This window comes from Ascaphus truei, chromosome 1, assembly GCF_040206685.1.
Source record: "Ascaphus truei isolate aAscTru1 chromosome 1, aAscTru1.hap1, whole genome shotgun sequence".
In the NCBI taxonomy this organism is placed as follows: Eukaryota; Metazoa; Chordata; class Amphibia; order Anura; family Ascaphidae; genus Ascaphus; species Ascaphus truei.
In genome coordinates, this window is record NC_134483.1 from 331,416,255 (window position 1) to 331,440,674 (window position 24,420).

A 24,420-nucleotide genomic window follows, 5' to 3' on the forward strand; every position below is an offset into this window, starting at 1 on the left:
GTTTACCCAGCCGTGCATATTACCATGGGTACTGTAAGAGATGTGTGCAGAGGTATGCAAATATAAGGCTTTATTGCCTGTTCTTTTAACAATGTAAACACAAAACATAAAAGAAAAACCCGCTCCACTTTGGAGAATAACTAGACAGTACTATATATACCCTATCTAACTACATACATACATATATATATATATATATATATATATATATATATATATATACTGTATATATATATATATACACACACACACACACACACACACTCACACACACACACGTCCACCAAGAAAGTCTCTTATCTGTTTCTGTTGTTGTAGCTGTAGGGGAATGCCTCTGTTCTCCTGGGTCAGCACCTTTGTGTGCTATGGAAATATCTGTGTCCTGGTATGGTCTTGTCCCCTTGTCTTGCTGTCAGCATACAGTCCTCCTGTGTGCATCAAGACATCATATTTTCCTCAGGTCAGCCCAGTTGTAGTCTAAGGAAATATCTGCAGTCCTCTTTCTCCTTATGCCAGTCCAAATCTGAGCTAGGGAATCTCTCTCCTGTTTCTCACATCAGGCTTTTCTAAGAGTCTTAATCAGCCAGGTGCAGTCTGGCTGATTGCCTGTGTGCAATTAACCAGCACACTGCTGGATTTAGAGGAAGTTTCTCTCAAACAGTGATAAGCCCCTGTTACATGCACCTTCAGAGGTAAATATCTCCTGAACCAGGGGGTCCCAGAGCTGAAATTAATGCGGTTCCCTCCGGAGACCTCTGCTTCCCACTTAGGGGGAGTCGAGGAATAAATAAACCTATGCAGAACCACACCTTTAATTTGTTGTATACTACCATAACAAAGCAGCAGTACGTACACCTATATCTATTATGCTTCACATGTCTAATTAAATATTAAGATAATACATTTGTTGGGTAAATATGAAGCTTATTTTATCTTTGTGTTTGCTCTCCTCTCAAATAGCTCCATATTGTTATTAAGAATAACAATAATATTTGTTATTATATCGCCAGGACAGTGTACACTGTGCTCAATATAGAATTTTGCAGGCACAATGAGTCTTTGCCCTGTACAGCAGAAACACAGGGGAGATACAGTGACTTCTGCAGGGTCAACAGGAACGGACACTGGGATTCAAAGGAAGTAGTAAGACTACTTCAGTGTTAACCCCAAGATGTTTCTCCAAACTCCTGAGCACCAGCATATCAGCTCCTCTGCCACAAGTTGACATCACAGCCACGCTTCATCAACAGCAATGGTATTATCTATGTGTGTACTGCATGTATTTAATGTTAGAAAGATTTCAGTCAAGCTTCTGACATCCAACAAACATTTGTTACCCCGAAAATTATACACATCCTCTGGCCTACTGAGCTTTCGTTTGATCTAGAGAAAAAGCGAGAGAGAAAAAATGAGCGACAGAGATGCCAAACTTGACATGTCCCATTATATTATTTCCCTCCTAAGCCGCGCTTATAGTGCCGCCGATGGCAAAGTTATATTTCGCTGGGCGTCGTCGTCGCGGGTTTCCGGCCATTTGAATGGTTCACGGGCCGTCACATGACAGCCCTTGAAAAATCGAATTTTGCCGGCTACTAGTTTTCGCGACGTCGCATTGTCACCGTCGCGCTTACTATAAGTGCACGCAGCGGCAATGTATTTGTTTTCGGGGACGACGCGTCGCCGTCACTATAAGCGCGGACTTATTTTGTTGTATGTGACCAATACAAATGCAAAACGCAGTTGCAAAGTTGTTAGCGTTTTTTCCCCCCAACATCTATTTCTTGTGAAAAACAACGCATGCTGTGTGCCCTGTTTATAGCCTCAGCATTAAGTTATTTTAGAGAATTTTGCAGAGAATCATATTAAACAAAATTGCAACAAACATTGAATTAATGTCTTGCCAATCCCTCGCGAACTGTGACAAGATCACAAATATTTCTGCGGCTGAAAAAGGAAATATTTTGCCTGGTTCGTGAATAGGGCAAAATGCTGCATAATGGCAGAAACAACGTTTGTTTGTCCCTGACACATAAATGGCAGAATATTTTAAAACATGGCAGAGGGTTTGCGTTATAGAATGTGTCCACAATGTACAAAGTAGATTTATTGGAAATCTGTGACGCTTAAGCCACAATGTGTATAGTACAGTACAGCTCACGTCACCAAGTTGATTAAGTCTATAAAAGGATTTTTTTCCCCCATTGTTTAAAGGGGACCTTTTGTTTCTTCATCCAAGCACATTAAAACCACAGCCAAAGAAGGAAGAACAGACAGGAATTAACAGTGCTTAAAGATTCCAAAGCAAGTTGCATCCAGGACCTGAGCCAAGACCCCCACTCATTTCCACTACCACACCGTGCAAAGCTCCAGTTTCCCTTTAAGCAATTGGTACTATAGATGTTGAAATCTTGTGCATTACAAGCGTTGCTAGACTAGGTATAGATTGTGATAGCCATTTTAGTACAGTTGCCATATATAATAAATGAGCATGTGAATAGAATGGGATGCTTTTTTTCTTTACATTAGCAGAATATGCTTGTGTACAGCACATAAAAATACCACTTGTGAGCACATTCGCCTGTTTCAGACAGGTCTGCAACGCTGTCTTTCCTCATTATCTCTTAGCAAATGCATCCACTGCAGCCAGGGATTCTGGGTAATGACATGCAAATGAGTTAACACAAGAATTTAAAGGAGCAGTTCTTATTGCTATGTCGACATATGTCGGAAGCAGGGGGTCCTAGGCGCTGAACTCCATTAATTCTAGCTATGGGTACCCCCTGGTTCGTGTCGCCTCCAAGGGAAACAAAATGGCGCTTAAATCCCCCATGTTACACAGGCCAATAGGAAGCAACGTCATCAGCCACAGCTTCCTATTGGCCCACGTGTTGCAGGGATTTAATACCAGGAATTATAGACTAAAGCTGGTAAATTCCGGGCATTATTGAAATCCCCGCTCTCTGATTTGTTAAAATTCCGGGCATTATCCAATCAGTAATGACCCGGAATTTTTGGCAGCTTGCCAATTTTTTCAGCCAATCAGCTTTCAGGTTTCATTCACAAAGAGTGAAATTTGCACTTAGACAGGGGAGGAGATTGGACAGGAGGCAGCACCGACTCCTCCCCCTCCCTGCTTGCAGAGAGCTCCACACAGGAGAGTGAGGGGAAAGGTTTGTGTGTCTGCTGAGTGTGTATTGTGGGTGTAAAGGGGGCAGCATAGTGTTTTATTAGTGTGTGTCTTCTGTTGGGGGGGGGGGGCTGCTGGTGTGTGTTTTGTGGATGTAGAGGTGGCAGAGTCTGTTTTATTGATTTGTGTGTCTGCAGTGTGTATTTTGTAGGTGCAGAGCGGTGGCTGCAGTGTGTGTTTTGTGGGTGGAGGAAGGGTGCAGAGTGTTTTTGTGTGTGTGTCTGCAGTGTGTGGGTTTACATGGGGGCTGCAGTGGGTGTAGGGGGGGCTGCTGGTGTGTGTTTAATGGATGTAGAGGGGGCAGCAGTCTGTTTTGTTAGTGTGTGTGCAGTGTGTTTTGTGGGTGTAGAGGGGGGGCTGCTGTGTGTTGTGTGTTTTGTGAGTGTAGAGGGTGGAGGAAACTGCAGTGTGTTTTGTGAGTGTAGAGGAGGGGGGCTGCACAGTGTGTAGGGGGGACTGCAGAGTGTGTGTTTGTGTATATAGGGGGGTTGCAGAGTGTGTGTTTGTGTGTATAGAGGGGGGCTGCAGTGTGTGTGTGTGTGGGGGGGGGGGGGGGGGGTCTGTGTATATGTACAATTTACTTTTAATAAACTTGCAGTAAAAGCATAAGAATGTAGACAATCATGCTGATAAAAATCAATATGATACAAAAAAATTATCTTTTTTATGAAAAATTAAAAAAAATTAAAAATAAGCCTACATTTAGCCTACTGAATAATAGTAATAATCCCCTCAGAACAGGGCATTACTGGCCAATAATGCCCTGGCTGGGTTAAAGTCCCTCTGCTTCGCCTCGGGCCTTCAACTCTTCCAGCCAGGGCATTATTGGCCAGTAATGCCCTGTTCTGAGGGGATTATTACTTAAGTAACAAGGGACATTTCTCGACACAGACTGTATCTCGGGATCCAGGGGGTCCCCAGAGCTGAAATTAACTTGGTTCAGCTGCGGAGACCCCCTGCTTCCCAGCCATGTAAGAAAGAAAAAAGTTTGCGCAGCACGGCGAAGATTGCTCCTTTTAAGACTTATTCACCATATCTGGGAATGCTTCAGGAAATAGCACTGTGCTAACACATTGATTCTAGGCTGGGACCAAGGAATCTTAATACCGTTTCTGTGGAGCCCTATCAGTTCTACCGATACCCAATTATAACTACATTTGACATTCATAAATTGTGTTTACAATTACAATGTATTTGATATATTATACCAATGTACTGTGCATGATATTTTATTGTAAATTAAATTTTCACTATTCCCACTGAAAGATATTTAATCAGCATTATACACCGCTAAATATTTAATGGACAATACACAGTACACCACAAAATATTTCAGCAACAACATATTAAATTCACATCTTAATCTTTCTTTTTCCTGTTAGTCTGAGTCAACCAGGTAAAAAAACAAATATTTTTACAATGATGGGTGGGGGCAAGAGAAAAGATAAGTCTCAAATGCGAGAGTGTTCCTGGATCTTGTTTGTACAAAGTGTATACCTCTTCAGTATTTGTTAAAAACAATATTTAACAAAACCTACAAATACTAGCTGTTATTTATATAATAGGCATTTAACCCTGTGAGTGCGTAAGGGACAGCAAAACATCACTGTATTGCAAGACTCTTCCACTGGTGGCCCCTGGGCCAAATGTTAATTTCATACTCCAGCTGTAGCAGGACTCACTGTCTCTGGAGCTACGGCTGAAAAAGCAAAAAACCTTCGGCTCCGGATACAGTGGCTGAAGCGACATCGCAGCGGGGGGATCCATGCTTCCACATCTGATCCCCCACAGCGATAATCCTCCTGCACCAGGGCAGCCAAGGTTGCGGTCTCGGTAAAGGCTGCAACATCTGGAATTGCATAGGCAGCCAAGTCCTGTTTTTTCCCCACTGAAACTCACGTGTAAGTAACGGAACTGTAAATATGTATGGTACATATGTTATAAATGCTAGCAAAATGTTGAAATATAGAAATTGTTTAGTCTTTCAATGTTTCTCAAATTGCATTGGAATAACCTTGTGGCACTTCTATACTCCTAAGGCTGCGCTTATAGTACCGGCGGTGGCGACATCGTGGCAAAACAACTGTATTGCCGCCTTTGCGTGTGCTTATAGTAGAAACGGCGCGACGAAGCGACGGCTTAATCGCTATCGCTGGAAGTCCAGTCAATTTGATTTTTCCAGCGACAACAGAGTGACGTTACCGTCGCCGGCACTATAAGTGCAGCCTAAGTGTTTTCTGATCTGGCCCCTTTGGAAAACCACAGTAGTTGAACAGCCCTCCTGTATAATGTGTTGCAAACCTCGTTAGCACTCAAGGGATTTGTACAAATACAGTACAGTAAAATATTACTTCCATTGGAAGAAATCTACACTAAAAGAACTACAAATGACATAAGAATCTGTTTTACAGAATACATTAAAAAAAAACTTTAACAAGAAAAACTAAAACATGGATTTGCTAAAAGGTGACATAAACAGATGTGTTTTTGAATACATAATCAATAATATTTATAATCAATTTCTCATTATTGCAGCAGTCAGTTGCTTTGATATGCAATCCAGTCTCTGGAACTCTCAAATAAGATGTCTCCATTAACTACAGGAGACTTGGCAAAGAGTAGGCTGTGCATACCAAAAATACAGAAAATAGAAATAAACAAGATTACTGGGTGCTCCAAGGAGAAGATAAGCAGCCACTCATCCCTATCAGACCCAAGAAGGAAGTCTACTAGCACTCCAAAATACTTGAAATATTATTGAGATTGATTTTCTAGATCAGGGTAACTCTGATGAAGGCCACAATGAGACGAAACATTGGCCTTACACTATGTAGATGAGGATCAGATAGTACAGAACCCTTCAGTGATCTACAGTACAATGTGTTGCTTCCAGCAGCAGTTAATTAGGTTTGACCAACGCTTAGAATAAACGTCGTACCTGTGAAGAGGAAATACTGGTCGCTGTAACAGTCTTTAAGAGAGCCCCGTTGCTTTTTTTTTTTTTTACTCTAATACGCTAGAAGTGAAGAAGAAAAAAAGTATTGGTACTTCATGCTGACCAGTATACTACCGTACCACAAGCCAACTTAAATAGGCAATCCAAGCACTTTTTTTGTATAACATTTTTTTTACACAGGATTGAAGCAGTGGGGTCTCTGGAGCTGAACCCCATTAATTTAATCTCCGGGGACCCCCTCCTTCCAGAGATACTTACCTCCGTAAGGAGCGCCGGTCGGCTACCAGGGTTCTTGTTACGGCGGAGTTTCAAAGCTCCCGCGAACTGCGGGCCAATAGGAAGCCGTGACATCATCAGGTTCGGCTTCATAGTGGCCCATGTGACGAGCTTTACAGCTTTAAACCCCAGCTAGCTCAGCCTGAGCGGCGACAGACACCCCCAACAGAGGTAAGTTTCTCCAGAAGAAGGGGTCCCCCCCCACCCCCTCTCCCGGAACTGAAATAAATTTGATTCAGCTCCGGAAACCCCCTGCTTCAATCCTGTGTAAAAAAAATAAATGTAAAACAAAAAAAATAAAAAGCACTTGCATTGCTCCTTGTAAGTTGATCAGTGATCGATTGGGATACATTGTGTAAATGTGAAGATGAATTTGTGACCGTTTCTTCATTAACCCATTGTCATTGCTTTGCTGGGGTTGCAAAGCTTCGTAATGCGTTGCTGGCACCTCTTGGCAGAGGAGCGGGTTAAGCGCTTCTCTCCTCATCGCTGTGCAAGGACAAGACTGCGAGCTGTCTTCCTTTCCCCCCCCCCCCCCTTTCTATATTTAGAAATCTCTCCAAAAAAGGGCACAGCTCAAAGCCTGATCACCTTGATTGCTGGTGGGGAAGCAAAATCGGTTCAACAATGGAAATATCCAGACAAAAGTTTAAAAACAAAAAAAACAAATAAAATTTAAAAAAAAAAAGGAACAGCAGTTGATTAATTAAACAACTTTGTTAAATAAAATAAATGTGGGCGAGCTAAAAACAACACTTGTGTGATAAATACCACCACCCTCCTTCCTTTTCCCAGCTGATGACCTCATGAAAATGATTCCATGAGGGGGAGCTGGCTGGAGAAAAACAGGCACCATGGAGACAGGAACTGCAGCGGGGAGAGATAAAAGGCATATATTCTAAGCTGTGCTAAGCCATACGGCCCCTTACAGGAGAGGACGGGGGAGGGGAGGCTGGCGGGTAGTCGTGGGAGGCATCACTTGAGTAATGGCCAAATAGTTGTTGGAGGGTAATAGAAAAACAATCCATAGATGTCTTCTACAAGTAAAATAAAATATACATGCAGAAGTGATTTTTGAACTACTGTAGTCAACTAAAGGAGGGGTGCGCAAACTATTCGCGCCGCGCCCCCCCTGCCTGATGCCCTGGTGCTCGCGCCCCCCTACCGTGCTTCCAGGCGTGCGGAGGTCATGTGACGTCATGCCATGCATTTGACGCCGCGTTGACATGGTGACGGGTCATGTGACGTCACATGGTGTCATGTGCTGCCGCATTGCCATGGCGACAGGTCATGTGATGTCACATGGTCCCACGGCGTCAAATGCCATGCCGACGCGCCACACAGACGGCTCAATCAAGGTAAGTGGAGTGTTGCAGAGGCCTCACGCAATACCCCGGCATTAAATTAAATGCCTTGGGGAAGATCGCGCGGCCTCTACAACCGTCTGCGCCCCCCCCCCCAGACAAATCTCGCGCCCCCCAGTTTGCGCACCGCTGAACTAAAGCATCATTTATTTATAAAATGTTTTACCATTGATAGTTACCTCACGTTTTCAAGTATGTCCTGGGCACAGAGTTATGAGGGTTACACATACATGGGTACATTAGGTGAACAGGGTTATACATTATATATGAAGACATTGCATGAACAGTGAAAGATAAAATAAGTTATAGGCGTATGTAACAGTTACAGACCAGATTAAAATGTGAGACAGCTTTACTCAAGGTAGGTAATTTATCTTTTATGGAAGACGACATTCTTACATTTTATATACACTGAAGTGGAAATTCAGACTAACTTTGCCCAAAAATCCCCATAGACTTCAATATAGCAGATATCGAGAGAATATACCCTATAGTGTGGCTAACTAAGGGTGCACAACAAAGCAAACTAACAACACAAACCAAACTTACAACCTTCAGAAAATCCAACTTTTTATACGATTAATGCAGCCACTAATGTTCTATGCTAAATAAATTGGTACAACATGCATAGGCTTCACATAGACCAGTGGTGTGCAAACTTCTTGAGCTGCGGCCCCCTTGCCGGGAGCAGCAGCGTTTGCGGCCCCCCTCTCCCAATAGCTCGGCTTCGAATGACATCGCGGATCATGTGACATCACGTCACATGACCCCACCGCATCATTTGACGCGCGTTGCCATGGCGATGTGTGACGTCACATGACCCCGAGGCTTGTTGCCATGGCGACGTGTCAACCAAGACCCGGCTGGCAGCAGTTAAGTGAGGCCTCAAACCTCCCCCGGCATTTAATTTCCAAGGGGAAAAGTGCAGGGCCTCTGTAACCGCCGTGTGCCCCCTAGAATTTCTCCCGCCCCGCCTGGTTGGCGCGCCCCACAGTTTGCGCACCGCTGAATAGACTATAATGTCGGATTAGTTGACCTAAATCAATATTGAAGTGCGTATAAAAAGTTATCATATGCGTTTGAAAAAATCACTGTCAAGAACACCCCCAACAGTGGACTGACTGTCAGTGTTGACAGAGCTTAACTGTGTCCCAGGGTCAAAATTATGAACAGGTTTTAAAAAAAGATAAAAAAAAATGTTAAAATGATTTGTATGCACTGCATCAATTCATGATAGCCGATTACAATAATATCTCTCTCCTTATTCCACACAATGGCCTAACCTAGCCTTGCTGGGATGTAGGTTTAAAAAATAATTATATATGCATAAAAATATACATATTGTATGTAGAAATATGCAAAACTATGCAACTATTTCAAATATTTGAAATGGACAAGTAGTTTTGTGGTGTATGAGGAGCAACAGATGTTAATATAAAGCCCTTGTTGCGTGGTTTAAACATGTGAAAACTGTTTAATAAATACAGTGATGTGTTTCTGTGCAAGAATGTTCTTTTTTTTTAATGCACGAACATATCATCCTTACAGGCTTAGTGAATAGGCCCAAATGTATACAGTACTGTAGATTTACATGTCCAGAACCTAAAGCAGCAAAACATCTTGTATTGCATCTTTTTTAATTTGAATTACATTTTAAATTTTTTAAACCCGGGCTACGGTTTTACCTGAGAAATCCGCGGGCGGCGGCATTTGCATCTCCCCCTGCAGGTTTCCGTCAACATGGCTACGCGACGTCAAATGGCGTCGAATTTTCATGACAACGGGACGTTACGTGATGTCACGTGGCATCATGTTGCCATGACAATGGGACGTCACGTGGTACCTCGGCGACATAAGGCGTCCCGTTGTCATGGCAACTTGACACCCTATGGCGCACAATGTCACGTTGTCATGGCAACGTGGCGCCATTTGACGGGACGCTGCAGGGGGGGTTGCCGAAGATACAGCCGCCACCAGAAAAAGGTAAGATAAATATAGAAATAAATTTAAAAGATGTAATTTAATTGCAATAAGTCACCGGGTTAGCTTTCAATAGAAGGTGGCAACCCTACCCCTTACAGAGGTAAGTATCTCTGAAGCAGAGGGTCCCCGGAGCTGAAATGAACACAGTTCAGCTCCGGAGACCCCCTGCTTCAATCCTGAAAAGGAAAACGATACAATGTAAGGAGTTTTGCTGCTTTAGAGCATACAGTATATATATTTTGTTTTGCTCAATTTTTTTGTGCCGTTTTTTTTAATGTTATCTGAACTACAGAACTCCCAGCTCCTGGAACCCTCCAGATCCTGAGATATTTGATTATGTAACAACACTTGCCCGCAAGACTATGTAGTTAGTTGCTGGAGACTTTAAAGGCCCTTTAACAGCGACCAGCGTCATCTCGTATTGCTGGGTGATCCCACGGCCTTTCTCCCCCCCATTTATTTCAAAAGCACTGAAAACATCTTGGGAACCGGAAGGGTTAGTGAAGCTGGAAGTAACACCCGAGGGAGCAATCCCCCCCCCCCCCCCCTTTTAGATAAGTCTAGAAACTATAACATTGTCTGGTTTTAATTTTCTTTTCTGTATTGACTTCAGGTTTTCTTGGATATGTCCTTTTTGTTAACATTTCAGAATATTTGGCCATGATGTAAAGTGTTCCGCATGAATGGTGTATGCCATCTGTATATCGTTTGACTAAGAGCTAAGTGTTAACATTTCCTAAAAAGGGATGTATGGAGGAGGCTCGCACACTGGTAGTTGGGGGTCTAGCAAACTTTTTTCTGCATATGTTGTAACCTCTTTATTCAATTGACCAAACTCATTTTTTTCTCCATTTTAACGCCTTCTAAATCCCCTCCCCCCCCCCATGCATCTCCAGTTCACACCTAAAACTAAACTTCGCTAAAAGCAGAGGAAAGCAGACTCCAAATTCAGAGCATTGTTGCAGATCTGACTAGCAAGAGCTGGGTCCTGCCTTACAAATGTGGGTCAAATTCACCCAATTCAGCACAGCGGGCAAGGCTAAAAGAGCTGCAAGATTATTAGTCTATTGAAGTCGTTAACTTTTAGTGGAGGCAGGGAAAAAAGATACAGAAACTATAGACAAGGCAAATCTACAAGTCCTTATATAGATATAGGTTCTGTACAAGAGGAAAATCTGGCAGTCAAATAATTGTACATAGGTAACCACAATCTAACCAATAAACTACAGTCAAATATAAAAATATGCCTGGTAAGCCTAGTAGACATTCATATCCAACACAGTCCGGGTACCAGAAATGTGTGTGTCCTTACACCGCCAAGGAGTATGTTGCATGCATCCACCACTCTTATTGACTAAGCCCTTCTTCCTACAAAAAGTGACAACACTACTTCCAAAATCTAACACACCATATTATAATAGCTACCTTCCATAGCCTCCACCCAAATCCTCCTATTGATCTCTGCATCCCCTTCATTAAATGGTATAGTTGACAAAGAGAGCAAAACTGGGGAGAAAACACATTGAAGCTAAGATGTGCATATCCAAAAGGCATGTGTTAGCATTAATGTTAGTGCAAAATTGGATTTGATGCCTTCGGCCATATATACAATGCAGTGCTACTCCATAAGATATACTGCTTTGATGGGCTATAATGTGTCTTCAAATGAATGGGCTGTAAGTTGTTATCAAGCACCAAAATGTGTCTAATTGATTGTTGACGAACAACACTACATAGTAAATGTTTTCGTATATGCCCCTTTGTTGGCCATTCACTTTAATGAGCTGTATGGTGTCTTCTGGCACCAGACAATGTATAGCCCATCTAAGATGGGCATAGTCCATCTCAGTGACTATATTTACCGATTGGTACAGTAGCATTCCACTAGACAACATCCATCCACAGAAGACAACTCAAGTGAATGGGCCACACTGGTGCCTTCTGGTGCCGAAAGCGACACTTAGTAGATACTGTATAGGTGTTTTCCAGTGCTGCAATGTGTGGGAATAGCACTGTTTGGTAATATAGGCCTGAATGTTTTCCCACTTTTTCTACCTTCGAAATCCCAGACGCAGCGTTGTTGAAAACATAGGTCTCCTCAAGATGGCCACCCAATAGGCTATTTGATTGCATCACCTCCACATTGTGCAGAAACTGAAGGCTACCATTAAAATGCATTGCATACATTTTATAAAGATGTGTTTACAACACAGGCCCAGTCACTTTATTTCATTTTGGTATCCTAAATATTGACGCAGGCCATAAACAATGACTTTATATTATGGAGTGATCGCTGACACAATGACTTAATATTTATCCAGTTAACTAAATATTTGCATTCGTCATTAGTAACACAAAGAGATGGCTTCCATCCGAGAGAGAAAAATACCTCTCATGCAAGTCTATGCACATACTGTACGTATAACTTCAATTGGAGAGTAGCCACCATTCCATATAATGTCACTTAGCACTGCAAAGTACAAAGGAACCATTTATCCTCAATCATTTTACTGCTTAACAATCCAAACGTTATAGGATGGAATATTAATATTTCCTAAACATAATTTGTTAAGGAGTACTCTGTGGTAGGCCTTCCAAAATATGACCTACATACGCTTGTGTTAAAAAAAGAAGACATCTCCAAATACAGTATGCATACTGAATACTCCTCTGCAATGTCACTTGAAGGTCGCTATTTTTCATTTGTGCCAGGAACATGATGATGGCACAATTTTATATAGGCTACAATTATACATTCCAAAATAAGTTTAAAAAAAAGAAACCACACAAAAAACAAACACATATGATGAGCAAGCAATTGAAAGCATAATATGCCTGTTATCAATCCCTGTGCTTTTAATAGGAGTGAATGCTCATTTGTTATATCTTTTAGAAATACATGAGAAAATCCTTGATTTACTTCTTTTTAGTGAAGCACCATAAATAACATTGTAATATAAAAATGATGGCAGCGACAGATCAGCGTCACTTTGGAGCAGAAGAGCAGTATTTTCCTGGCGCCTGTTACTGCCAATGTAGCAAGTAACGTTTCTGCAATTCTGTGCGTCAGGTTGGGATTTGGAGAGTATCAATGGGAGGAATGAATGCCAAAACCCTCTTCCTTTTCGCAGGATGGAATGCGATTTGTGGGGTTCCTGGGGCTGAACCGCGTTATTTTCAGCTCAGGAGATTCCCCAGCCCCCAGGATACTTATCGGTAAGTTTCCCCTGGAGCGGACTGAACGCTTCACCGGTGGGGGCGAGGGGGGGGGGGTGAAGAATAAAACAAGCAGCCAGGATTAGTGTAGTGTCAACAAATATGCTTGTCTGAGGTTAAATCTCCACTGTTTCCTGTGTTTCATGCAGACGTGATCAGAAAAAAAGGACAAACTGTTTTTATGTTTTCCATGCAGTCATACACTATCACGTAAGACTTTAACGAATTACACTTTGCTAAAATGGGCATGAAGTTTAAAAAGGTGACACGGTGTGCTCATTTGTATGTCATTTCCCAGAATCCATAGCTGCAGGGGAAGCACTGTATGCTAATAGACAATGGGGAAAAGGCAGGGTTGCAGACCTGTCTGAGATGTGAATGTGCTCACGAGAGGTATTTTTGTATTTGCTGAAGTATTGTGGACGACTGAGCGTGAAATGAGTGAGACCAGCCTCCAAATCTGTGATACTCAATCCTTCAAAAGGGAGATTTACAGGCCTAATGTCATGTACAGCCTATTAAAATAGCAGTGAATTACAAGTTCATTTTGTTTTCATTCTGGAGTTAATACACAAGCCCTCAGCAATAAACATTTCCCATTAGTAGTTTACATTGAATAAACTTAGTAATGTTAAACAAGCCAGAAATAAAGAGAATTCCTAACTTGGTGCATCTGTTCTGTCTGCTTTTGCGAACACTTTGTCATAAAGCAGAAGCGTTTATGTGAAAGACATCAGGGACTCTTTTTATAGTCCCAGAAAATTTTTGTCTGGACAGTGTGAATATTTCTTCGAGCAAGTGTGACCTTGGGATAAATATATATATAAATAAAGCAGAAAATAGCCGTGTTAGTCCAGTTGCGATAGTGCAGAATAAATGAGTTCTTCAGTATTCGGTGATACCTTTTTTATTGGACTAACAATTTATGTCGTAGGACAAGCTTTCGAGAGTTATCTTCTCTTCTATATATATATATATATATATATATATATATATATACAGTGTTCGACAAACCTATACATTTGCTTGCCCCGGGCGAGTGGATTTAACATCGTGGTGAGCTCCTATTGGCCCAAGCAGCACACGTTTGGTACTAGGTGGCGAGTAGATTTTTTTGTGTGGCGAGTAGATTTTTTGGTGATTTGTCGACCACTGTATATATATATATATATATATATATATATATATATATATATATATATAAACGGGTTCAGTAACGGGGCAAAACTGGTGTGAAAAACAGTTTATAAAAGAAACCCCAACACAACGAAAAATAGAATTGTACATGCAGAAGAAGCCTGTGAGGTGTGAAAACTTGTACACTGTACACCATTTACTGTCAAATAAAATATATAATACAATGTATTATTTCTTTTCATCTTCCTATTTTCTGATTAAAAGCAAATGATATTTTTTTTCTTTTACTAAAACTGATCACATTTTTTTACACCAGTTTTGCAGCCGGTAGACTTGCCTATTTGCTGCGAATGGTGCAACAATGCATTGTAAAACACAGGATTAACCTACAGGAAAGCAAGTCCCAGGGCGTACTTAAAAACGAGAGATAACTCTCAATGTACTATGTCCTGGTAAAACATTTTATAAAGAAAGATAGGGAAGAAATAACTGACAATTATATATATATATATAATATAATGGTTATATGTAGGGTTGCCAGGTGGCAACCATAAATACTGGACACGATGGTGAAAGATGCGACGCTCGAAAAGTTGGTGGGGAGGTATTTTATTTATCAATGATCAGACCGTTTTATCATGTTTTTCTAAATTTCACTTCAAGTGTGCACCAATTTGCACAATTTCAGTAAAAAAAAATCTAGGGAGGGGTTTGGGGATTGAGCGCCCTCCCAGCATTTTTTACGAAATAGAATATGAAATGGTGCAAATTGGTGCAAACTGGGAGTGAAATGTAAAAAAAAATGAAATTAATGGGGTTCAGCTCTGGAGACTCCCCTGATTCAGTCCTATGTCGAAACAATACACAAAAATAGAGAAAAAAACAGCCTCTTCAATAGCTGCATTAAAGAACACACAGGCGACTTACCTGTTCTGTCTTTTCCTGCTCACTCCTACAGGACCCGTGTACATTTCCAGTTCACATGACCCTTATCCCAGGCAACAGCACAATACTTAGGCCGTGTCCTGCCTGCAGCAGGAGAGATTTCAGGCCTGTAGGCAGACACGAAGGGAGGCGTGTCGGAAGCGTGTCATGGGGCGTGCCAGTGACATCACGGAGCTCGTTTGCCCTTGTTGGGCGAACCACTCACGTGACCCTTCCGTCGCGCTACAAAGACAAATAAGGCTACGATTATACCCCAAAACGCCTGTGGTGTCTCCCATAGCAACACCAGGCGCCGCAAAAAACAAGGGTCATACATACGTTGATAACTGCCTATACCAAATTCAACTGTCTACCTACTTGCTACTGCTTATTCAAAATTTGTTTTTGCGCCGTGTGGTGTCGCTATGGGCGTTTTTGGGTATAATAGCAGCCTCATTTTGTCTCCTGTAGCTTCGCTCTTCCCGACGCTCACGTGCGCAAGCACTATAGACGTTACCATTCACATTATTGTGATTCATTGCGCCGCTCGCATGGACGCGGCCGTACTATCACAGAGTATGGAACATTCTGCAGTCCCATCCAGCTTACTGTAAGATAACGCTCTTTACACATTTAGGACAGTTGGCATGTGGCATGTCTATGTGACATAATACTGCATGTATGAGAGAGACAGACAGAGACACAGACAGGGAGACTATTGTTAGAGTCTGCCAGGTATCTCAGGTATGCCCATATTGTGTGTACTGGTGTCTCTCCGCATGTTGTTTGAAGGTGTGTTTGGGTGTCTCTCCCAGTAAAACCCATATTTCCGGGCTCACAATTTCTGACCGAATCGGATGTGCAAACAGTGGCTGCCGGCGTGATTGCAGACACTCGAATGAAAGTGGGCGAATGTCCCTGTTCCTTTTTTTATCCACCCTAGAATATTCGCACTTGCTGGAGAATAATTCTATCTCTAATAATCTCTATCACAATAAAGGATACAACAATGCAGCTTTCGATTTTTTTTTTAATGCTATTGAAACGGGAAATATTGCATTCACATTTACAGCAGGAATGATGATTTAGAATAGTACCTAAACCCTGACATAGGGGCAATAAGTATTTAGTTATAGTGCAATCCGCTACAACGCAGATTCGCTTATAACGCGGTGATAATGTGGCTCCCGTTTAAAAATAAATAAATAAAACATTTTTTGCCAAACTTCCAGGATTTGCCATGTCCGGACACACACACACACACCAAAATAAATATGCTATTCAACAAGCACTCATGCAAATAGGTCAAATTCACATAGTTTTTGTGAAAAATAACCAATGTGATAAAAAGCGTTTTCACCTAGACTTAATTTATACTGCACTATAACCAATTGTGTCGAAGTGGGTTAAAAAAAGTGTATGCTCAGAGGTTCTAAATTAATTAGTGCTACTCTGTCCCGCTAGTACCATCATCACACTTCAAACGCTGCTTATTACAAATATTTGCAACGCAGCAGAGAAGAATTTTAGAGACCAGCAGCTCTTATATGACCACACATCACTGTAATTTTGGAATTGTAGTAGTCTGTGTTTAAGTTAGACTACTTCTAAAACATCTCACTGGTGCAAAACATTGGCACCAGATTGATTTATTTCAATGCTTTCCTTTTTTCTTATGTTCCAGCAGGGAGATTGAGAACTCACCCCTCTATTTATGGCATATTCTATGATAATTGTTGTTTTTCTTTTCTGGAATTATCTGCCAACGGTATTCTAATATATGAAATAATCATTAACATGATGGAGGACACGTTACATATCTGAGTACCTTCATTGTTTTCCCACCTGTGATATATGTTGCTCCACTGGACCAGACATTGTAATTGTAGGAAGTTTTTTTGTAATGTACATTTTCTGTATGAGTTCACGTTTGCAAAGCTCACTTGTATGTCTTAATAAAGGGTTTTCATCTTAGAAATTAGACCCAAGAAAATGATTAGTTACTGAGTAGAGTTGGTGGCAGCCTTTGTCTGCCACTAATACCTTTTTAAAAGGTGCAACACACACACACACACTGATATACACACACACACACACACAAACCTACCTGTGGTTTCATTTGCCCCCCTCCCCCCCTGCATAAGGGTGCCGTCGGGTTCCCTGATCGTGGCGACCTTTTTTTTTTTTCAATTCAATGCTTTATTGCTACCTACACACGGAGACAGACAGACAGACACATGGACACACGGAGACAGACACACACACACATACACCCCCATGCGTGATCACTGACCCGTGGTGTCGGATCCCCAGCACCCTGCTCCGGGTAAGTCTGCGTGGAGATGCTGCCGGGTCCTCTGATCGTGGCGGCCATTTTTTTCCCGGAATCCCGGTTATAACGCGGTCGTATCGGGTGGACCCCGAACACCGCGTTATAACAGGGTTCAGCTGTATATATATTGTACATGTGATAGCTAAAATACAAGTTTGCTCCAGGTTAGTAGAAAGCGCAGCTCATTTGGAAAAATTGGGGTCCCACAGGTTACTTGCTGGTAAAAAACAGGATTTATTTAGAAGCTTGCCAGCCGAACAAAGCAGTAGCACTCTAACGCGTTTCCAGCACAGGGCGCTTTGTCAAAGAGGGAGACAAGGTTGTTTCTCATGGCCATTAGCCACGATAGCAAATTGATAAGTACAAAGTTTTTCTTCCGTTCCACAAAGCTCAGAACACTAACAATTTGCATTACAAACCAGATCTACATGCCAAGGTAAACCAAATAATTTTTTTACGAGAAGGAATAAGGTGGAGGCCACACACACAAATCTTCATAGAGTGTTTCAGTTAATTTTGCAACTGGGTGCGGATCTTGGATGCAAGATGGGGCTGAAACATTTCTGCACATACTGGGGTTACCCATCTACAGTCTCTTGGCTGCAAAACTGGTCAAATAATCTTTTTTTTTTTTTTTTTAAAAGAGCGCATTGAAAGCGGTGGAATTTTTTTATTTGCTAGTGCTGTTTTTTCACTCTAGTTTTGCCATGATTTTGCAGCCTAGGGCAGTGTTTTTCAACAGGGGTTCCTACCCTTGGGTTCCCCGCGCATACCTAAAGAGTAAGGCTGCGTCCATAGAAGGACAAGCAGCGCTGAGCCGTGCGGACGCTCTGCGCTGAGCCCCGGCATCCTCAATGAGGATGTCTTTAGAGGGGGCTCACGCAGGCGTGCTCAGGAGTTGGATCTTTCAGCCGACAGCCAAAGCTGTTTTTCAGCGCGCTGTTGGCTGAAAACATCCAATCAGTGCGAAGCAGAGTCAACGTTGACGTCGGTGTGTCGCGGGCGATTGGCCCAGCGACGTCACTGCCCCGCCTCCCGCCGCCTCCCTATCGCGCGCGCTGGCTCGCCTGCATGTGCATGAAATCGCACAGGCTTCAGCAGGCGAGCCTCAGTGTCAGCGCGGTTCAGCACTGCTCCCATCTCTATGGACGCAGCCTTACATAGTAGATGGGGTTGAAAAAATACATATGTATATTAAGTACAAAACTTTGCTAAATTTAGACGACAGATACTTTATCCTATATTTGTATTTACAGTATATTGATCTAGAGGAAGGCAAACAAACAATCCCAGTGAAATATCATCTAATCATATCTCATAAGGGGAAAAATAAATTCCTTCCTGACTCCAAATATTGGCAATCAGATTACATCCTTCCTATGTTTACTTATTTGGTATATCCCTGTACACTGGCGACACACTTTATTCGAGCTCGGCTAGTCCCACGAATTCGGGTATACCCGGGTGTATTGAGGTTTGTGACTGTTTTCTGTCCGAGTGCATTGGGTTATTTTCCAGCCAGGGATTGAAGCATTTTATTCCTGCTGGCTGCAATACTGCACAGTATATATATATATATACTGCATTACAATTCATGAATTTATGCCATCTGGTAGACACGCGAAGCATTGCAGCCTATTAAATCCTAATCATTATCATTTAACAGATCAGCCGCCCGTCAGCCAGGCATGAACCAAGGCTGGGAAGGCAAACGCAACGGGGCTTGTCAGGGGTGAGGAGCGGCGCATTCCAGGTATCTGCCAGGTACATACTGGGTATTTGCTCGAATAAAGTGTGTCGGTGCAGTATACCTTTCGTCTCTAAAAACATGTCCAGCCTTTTTTTAAAGATATCTATTGTATCTGCCATCACAGTCTCCATGGGTAATGAATTCCACATTTTAACTGCCCATATGGTAAAGAACCCTTTCCTTTGTTGCTGGTGAAATCTCCTTTCCTCCAACCTTAAGGGATGACCCTGTGTCCTTTGAACTGCCCTTGGGATGAATAGTTCTTAAAACACCTCTTTTCTAATGTAAACAAATCTAAATTAGTTAGCCTCATAAATCAGATTATCCATCTCCTTTATTAATTTGGTGGCACTTTCTGTATTTCCACAATGTCTTTTTTATGGAGTGGTGTTCAAAATTGCGGTTCCCCGCAATTTTCAGGTTATTTGAAAATTTAACCAAATACAGAAGAATGTACAATGCATCTGATCTGAGACGCGCTATTAGAGAGGGTTGGGGCTCCTTACAATGCATCTGATCTGAGACATGCTATTAGAGAGGGTTGGGGTTCCTTACAATGCATCTGATCTGAGACACGCTATAAGAGAGGGTTGGGGTTCCTTACTATGCATCTGATCTCAGACGCGCTATTAGAGAGGGTTGGGGTTCCTTACAATGCATCTAATCTCAGACGCGCTATTAGAGAGGGTTGGGGTTCCTTACAATGCATCGCACCTGAGACACGCTATTAGAGAGGGTTGGGGTTCCTTACAATGCATCTGATCTGAGACGCGCTATTAGAGAGGGTTGGGGTTCCTTAAAATGCATCTGATCTCAGACACGCTATTAGAGAGAGTTGGGGTTCCTTACAATGCATCTGATCTCAGACGCGCTATTAGAGAGGGTTGGGGTTCCTTACAATGCATTTGACCTCAGACGCGCTATTAGAGATGGTTGGGGCTCCTTACAATGCATTTGACCTCAGACGCACTATTAGAGAGAGTTGGGGTTCCTTACTATGCATCTGATCTCAGGTGCACTATTAGAGAGAGTTGGGGTTCCTTACAATGCATTTGACCTCAGACACGCTATTAGAGGGGGTTGGGTAAGCAAAATTTCCAAATATAATTCTAGGGTTCCTTAACCAAACAAAAAGGTTGCAAACCACTGGCTTAAGGACTTTGCTAAAGCAGATCCCTGAGGTTCCACTAAATACACAGGAGGACTGTGTATGACTTTTAACTCTATAAACACAGAGGGAGCTAAAAATTGAAATTCACATTACTAATTTAAAAAAAACAAATACACATTTTTTCCTTGATGTTTTATTTAAGTGAGCCGTTTTTACAGTTCACGCTGCAGCAGAGATTTTGGAATCTATCATTTTAGATAATAATGAGGAGTGTCCATGATGGTTTGCCATTTTGTGATGAAATACTCATTGTATTAATTCTAATGAGAAAAGTAAAATCTCATTTTAAATGTACTGAACTGAAATCTCTTAATATGCGCCATCAGCGTCAAAAATGAGTTCATTCTTTTTTTCTTGGCGCACAGAATGGATTGCGCTAGGCAAACAGATGTAAATGGTATGTACTAGAAAATAATGTTTCTGTGCAAAAAAATACATAAAAAGTAGAAAGTCTTTCAAAATTGTCCGACAAGTTGAACACCGTAAACCCCACAAAAGTCTGTTTATATTGTTAGCGCTGAATTAAGTTGCATTGTATAAACAAATTGATATGTTTGACGCAGCACAGATGTTTCGTATAGGTTAACAGTATGGCTATTTTACATAACAATGCACTAATAATTCAACTTAGTTATAGATAACAGAAATACACACCATTCTGTTTTGATTTAAACTGCATCAGGTATTCAATATGTTGCAATTCATCAAAATGCATTTCAAACAACGAAATATGCATTATATGAAGCCTTCATACATACAGCGCACATATTATGAAGGTTTTGACTACGTTAGCATAAACATTTATGCACTATAAAATGTGATATATGACCTTCGTACATATTTATTTTTATCCGCTTCCCTTTAAAAAAAAAAAAAAAAAAAACTTTTTTAGTAACTTTATATTAAAATAAACCGCCAGTGTCTAGTGTTAGTAAGAACTAACAAAGCTGAACTATATCACTGCCATTATTAACCGCCATGTTTCCATTGTAAAAAGCGTATCTCCAGTTTGTGGCAGGTAAACTCCTAATTTCAGGCTGCATTAGTAATGTATACATTTGCCGCTCCCTTGTTAGGACAATTTATCAGATCAAATACCTGCAGGCAGGATGGCAGGAACAATTTTTGAGTGGGGGCTCTGAAGATAAGAAATCAGTAACATTCATACATCACCATAATGTAAAAATGTATAATCCCAAGGGGGCTGCAGTACCCCCAGCACCCCAAGTCCCAGCTCCCATGCACACAGAAACATGCTGTTTGCATTACAACTTTTTTTTTAACCTTTCTTGATAGAATGTAGGACAACTGAACCTTTTTTCAGTCTTTAGTGGGCCAAAATGAAACATTTCCTTACTGCATTAGACAGTGGATATCTCACAAGCAACCAAGAAATGCTAATGAATGCCTTTTTATCTATGATGTATGCAAAAATCAACGTGTTTTAAAAATAGCTTTTTAATAACGGTCATAAACAAAGTGAAATCATCAGTAGCCAATTTCCAAGAAACGCATATTATACATTTTTTCCGCTACAATTTTGCTTGTTGATTAATATATATCCCTGTTGTATACCAAATTGAGAAGTGGAAGTGTTTACCCTTAAATGATGGATTCGGTATCATCCCTGTTTCTCACAATCAATAAACTGTCCTTACAACAGTGCACATCAAATGTACAAAATGTATAAGACGTACATGGAGAAAACTGACGTGAAAAAGTTCCCTGACTGAAATATAATGTTTTTACTTCCAGGGCTGCAGCATACTGTAGTTTTAGATCTTGCAAAATACAGCCCGAGACGCAACAGAAAAAGCAACAGGTCACAACATTAAATTGGATTTGAAGGAAATGCATGTCCCATGTTAAAACTATGAATCTAAAACTGTCCTGCAATATCAAAATAATAGTAAAAGTGGTCAAAAAAGCTATAACGGTTCTCAATTCTCCATTTGTAATGAGGTATGGTCGTATAGTTTCTGATGCATCTTTTTTCCCTCGCATGCTAAGCTGTAATACTGTATGCAATGTAATAAATATTTCTAATACAATGTGAACATATGTCTGCCGTACAATGCATTGCAAAACAATGCAAAAGAATGAGTAGCAGTCCCTTCTGGCAGGGAAAGGGTTAACGTCACTTCACCAAATATCACGAGCCAAAAAAGGCCCACAAAATATATCATGCAAATGAATATGTTTTAGAACCTTGGTACACAGCAACCAAAAAAAGTCAATTTCTGAGCAACAACAAAAACAGCATTAAAATGCTTCTCTTGAGGTCTGTAACAAAACAATTACACAGCACAGAACTACACTGTATGTTTCATAACTGGATTAAATAGGTGTCATAGTCCATATATTTCTACATGAAGGATAACATGATTCTTCATACACTAGCTTTAAATACAAAGCAGAAGTTGGCTCTCTGTCACACATGGGATGTGCTCTGCAGCTTGAGTGTGTGTGGATGCTGGTCCACAGAGCAGATTGTAATGGGATGAAAAGTTTATGTGCATTGGCTGCGCATTAATGCATTGAGATATACTCGTGAGTTTCAGGGAGAAGTATACATCAGCCAAACAAAGTCGATATAATGTGCTTAAGAAAAGGTTACGCAACTGTAGAAAAATTACAGTGGCAAGACTCCAAAGTCTGATTGCATCTGAATGGAAATAACTACATGCAAGTTCATTGTAATTCAAATGCCAAAAAGAATTACACGCATTATTATAAATGTGTATATATATAATATATATATATATATATATTATATATATATATATATAATATATATATATATATCAACATATACACATACACACAAAAATGTACTGTGAACTGTATTTAAATTGTTTTTGGAAAATACCAGCAAAGTTTTTCATCTAAATGTTATAAGTGCTTTTTTTTTATCAGTTTTTTCTTTAGAAACACAAATTGCAAGCGGGGGAGTGAAAAAAAACCCATAAACTGTGTACCAGAGGTTAATCTGGGGGGGAAAAAAATCAAGATTAAACCGTTTACTCTATAACCAGCTATAACCATATATTGTATAGTCCATGTACTTGTTGGACTGAGTGTTTATGAGTTAGTATCAGCTGATTATATATCCTACTGCAGATCTATTGTTTAGTGTTACCACCACCCTACCTTGCAACTTTTTCCTAATCTTTATCCTACAGGTGGGCACTCTTTCAGGACTGCCTGACATTAGATAGATAGATAGATAGATAGATAGATAGATAGATAGATAGATAGATAGATAGAAGTATATCTGTGTGTGTGTGTAAAAAAAACCCCCATGGTAGATAGATGCCGTATATAAAAACATACATTCATTGGTGGCATGAGTGTTAAAAGGCAGATGAGTACAGAAATACTGACAATGCAGCCTATTCACTCGTGAAACCTGAAATCATCTACTTATAAAGCACACATACCTCCTCCTCCGGAAGGCTGATATCATCCTGGGAGATGTCCTTCTCTGCTATGTTGCTGTTCATTGCGGTTCTCCTCCTGGGTTCTGCTGCTGCACTCTTAGTACTGTCCCTGTACAGTTTGGAGCTTGCTTGTGCAAAGTGGGCAGGATAAGGGGAAGTGGGCAGAAAATTGACTTTTGAAGAAATCAGTTAAGATGCTAATTAGCTCAAGGGAAAATAAATATCCTGCAGTTCCCAATCTCAAAGAGTTTTTAAAAAAAAAGTGAAATGAGGAACTCTGTGGTTTCAGAGAAAAAGGAGGGAAGCAAGGGGGAGAAGGGAGGAAAGGGGAAATGTTCCTGACTGCTGGTGATTAGGGTTAGAGAAGCAGCCTTTGGTTTCTGAAGCTCTCAGGAGGGAGGGACTGAAGTCAACTTCAGTGCTAGCACTAAACTCCCCGTTTGTGGGTGGGAGTTGCAGTGCTGATCCCTTTGCTCTGTTTAGAGAGAGAGATAGAAGGAGGGGAGAGGGAGAGATAGAAGGAGGGGGGGGGGGGGGAAAGAGAGATAGAGAAAATCAGTATCAGTTCCAATCACTGCTGCAAAAACAACAACAATCTGCAGTGCCTGAAAGCTTCTGCTTCTGCGGAAGAGTCAAACTCTGCAAAGCTTGTCCCATGCTATCAATTGTTAGTCCAAATAAAAA

At 41.2% G+C, this 24,420-nt stretch overlaps 1 protein-coding gene across 5 annotated transcripts in view; it reads right to left on the reverse strand.

Annotated features, from left to right (window-relative positions):
* RBPMS (RNA binding protein, mRNA processing factor) overlaps positions 1 to 24,192 on the reverse strand; it is a 225,687-nt gene extending 201,495 nt beyond the window's left edge. Inside the window, exon 1 of one of the 5 annotated variants that reach the window (XM_075607477.1) lies at positions 23,737 to 24,192. In XM_075607477.1, coding sequence (XP_075463592.1) covers positions 23,737 to 23,799 — 63 coding nt within the window. In that variant the 5' untranslated portion in view covers positions 23,800 to 24,192. The remainder of the gene's footprint in view (positions 1 to 23,736) is intronic. The other 4 variants (XM_075607453.1, XM_075607469.1, XM_075607443.1 and 1 more) reach the window with 4 other exon arrangements.
* Between the last annotated feature and the right edge of the window lie 228 nt (positions 24,193 to 24,420).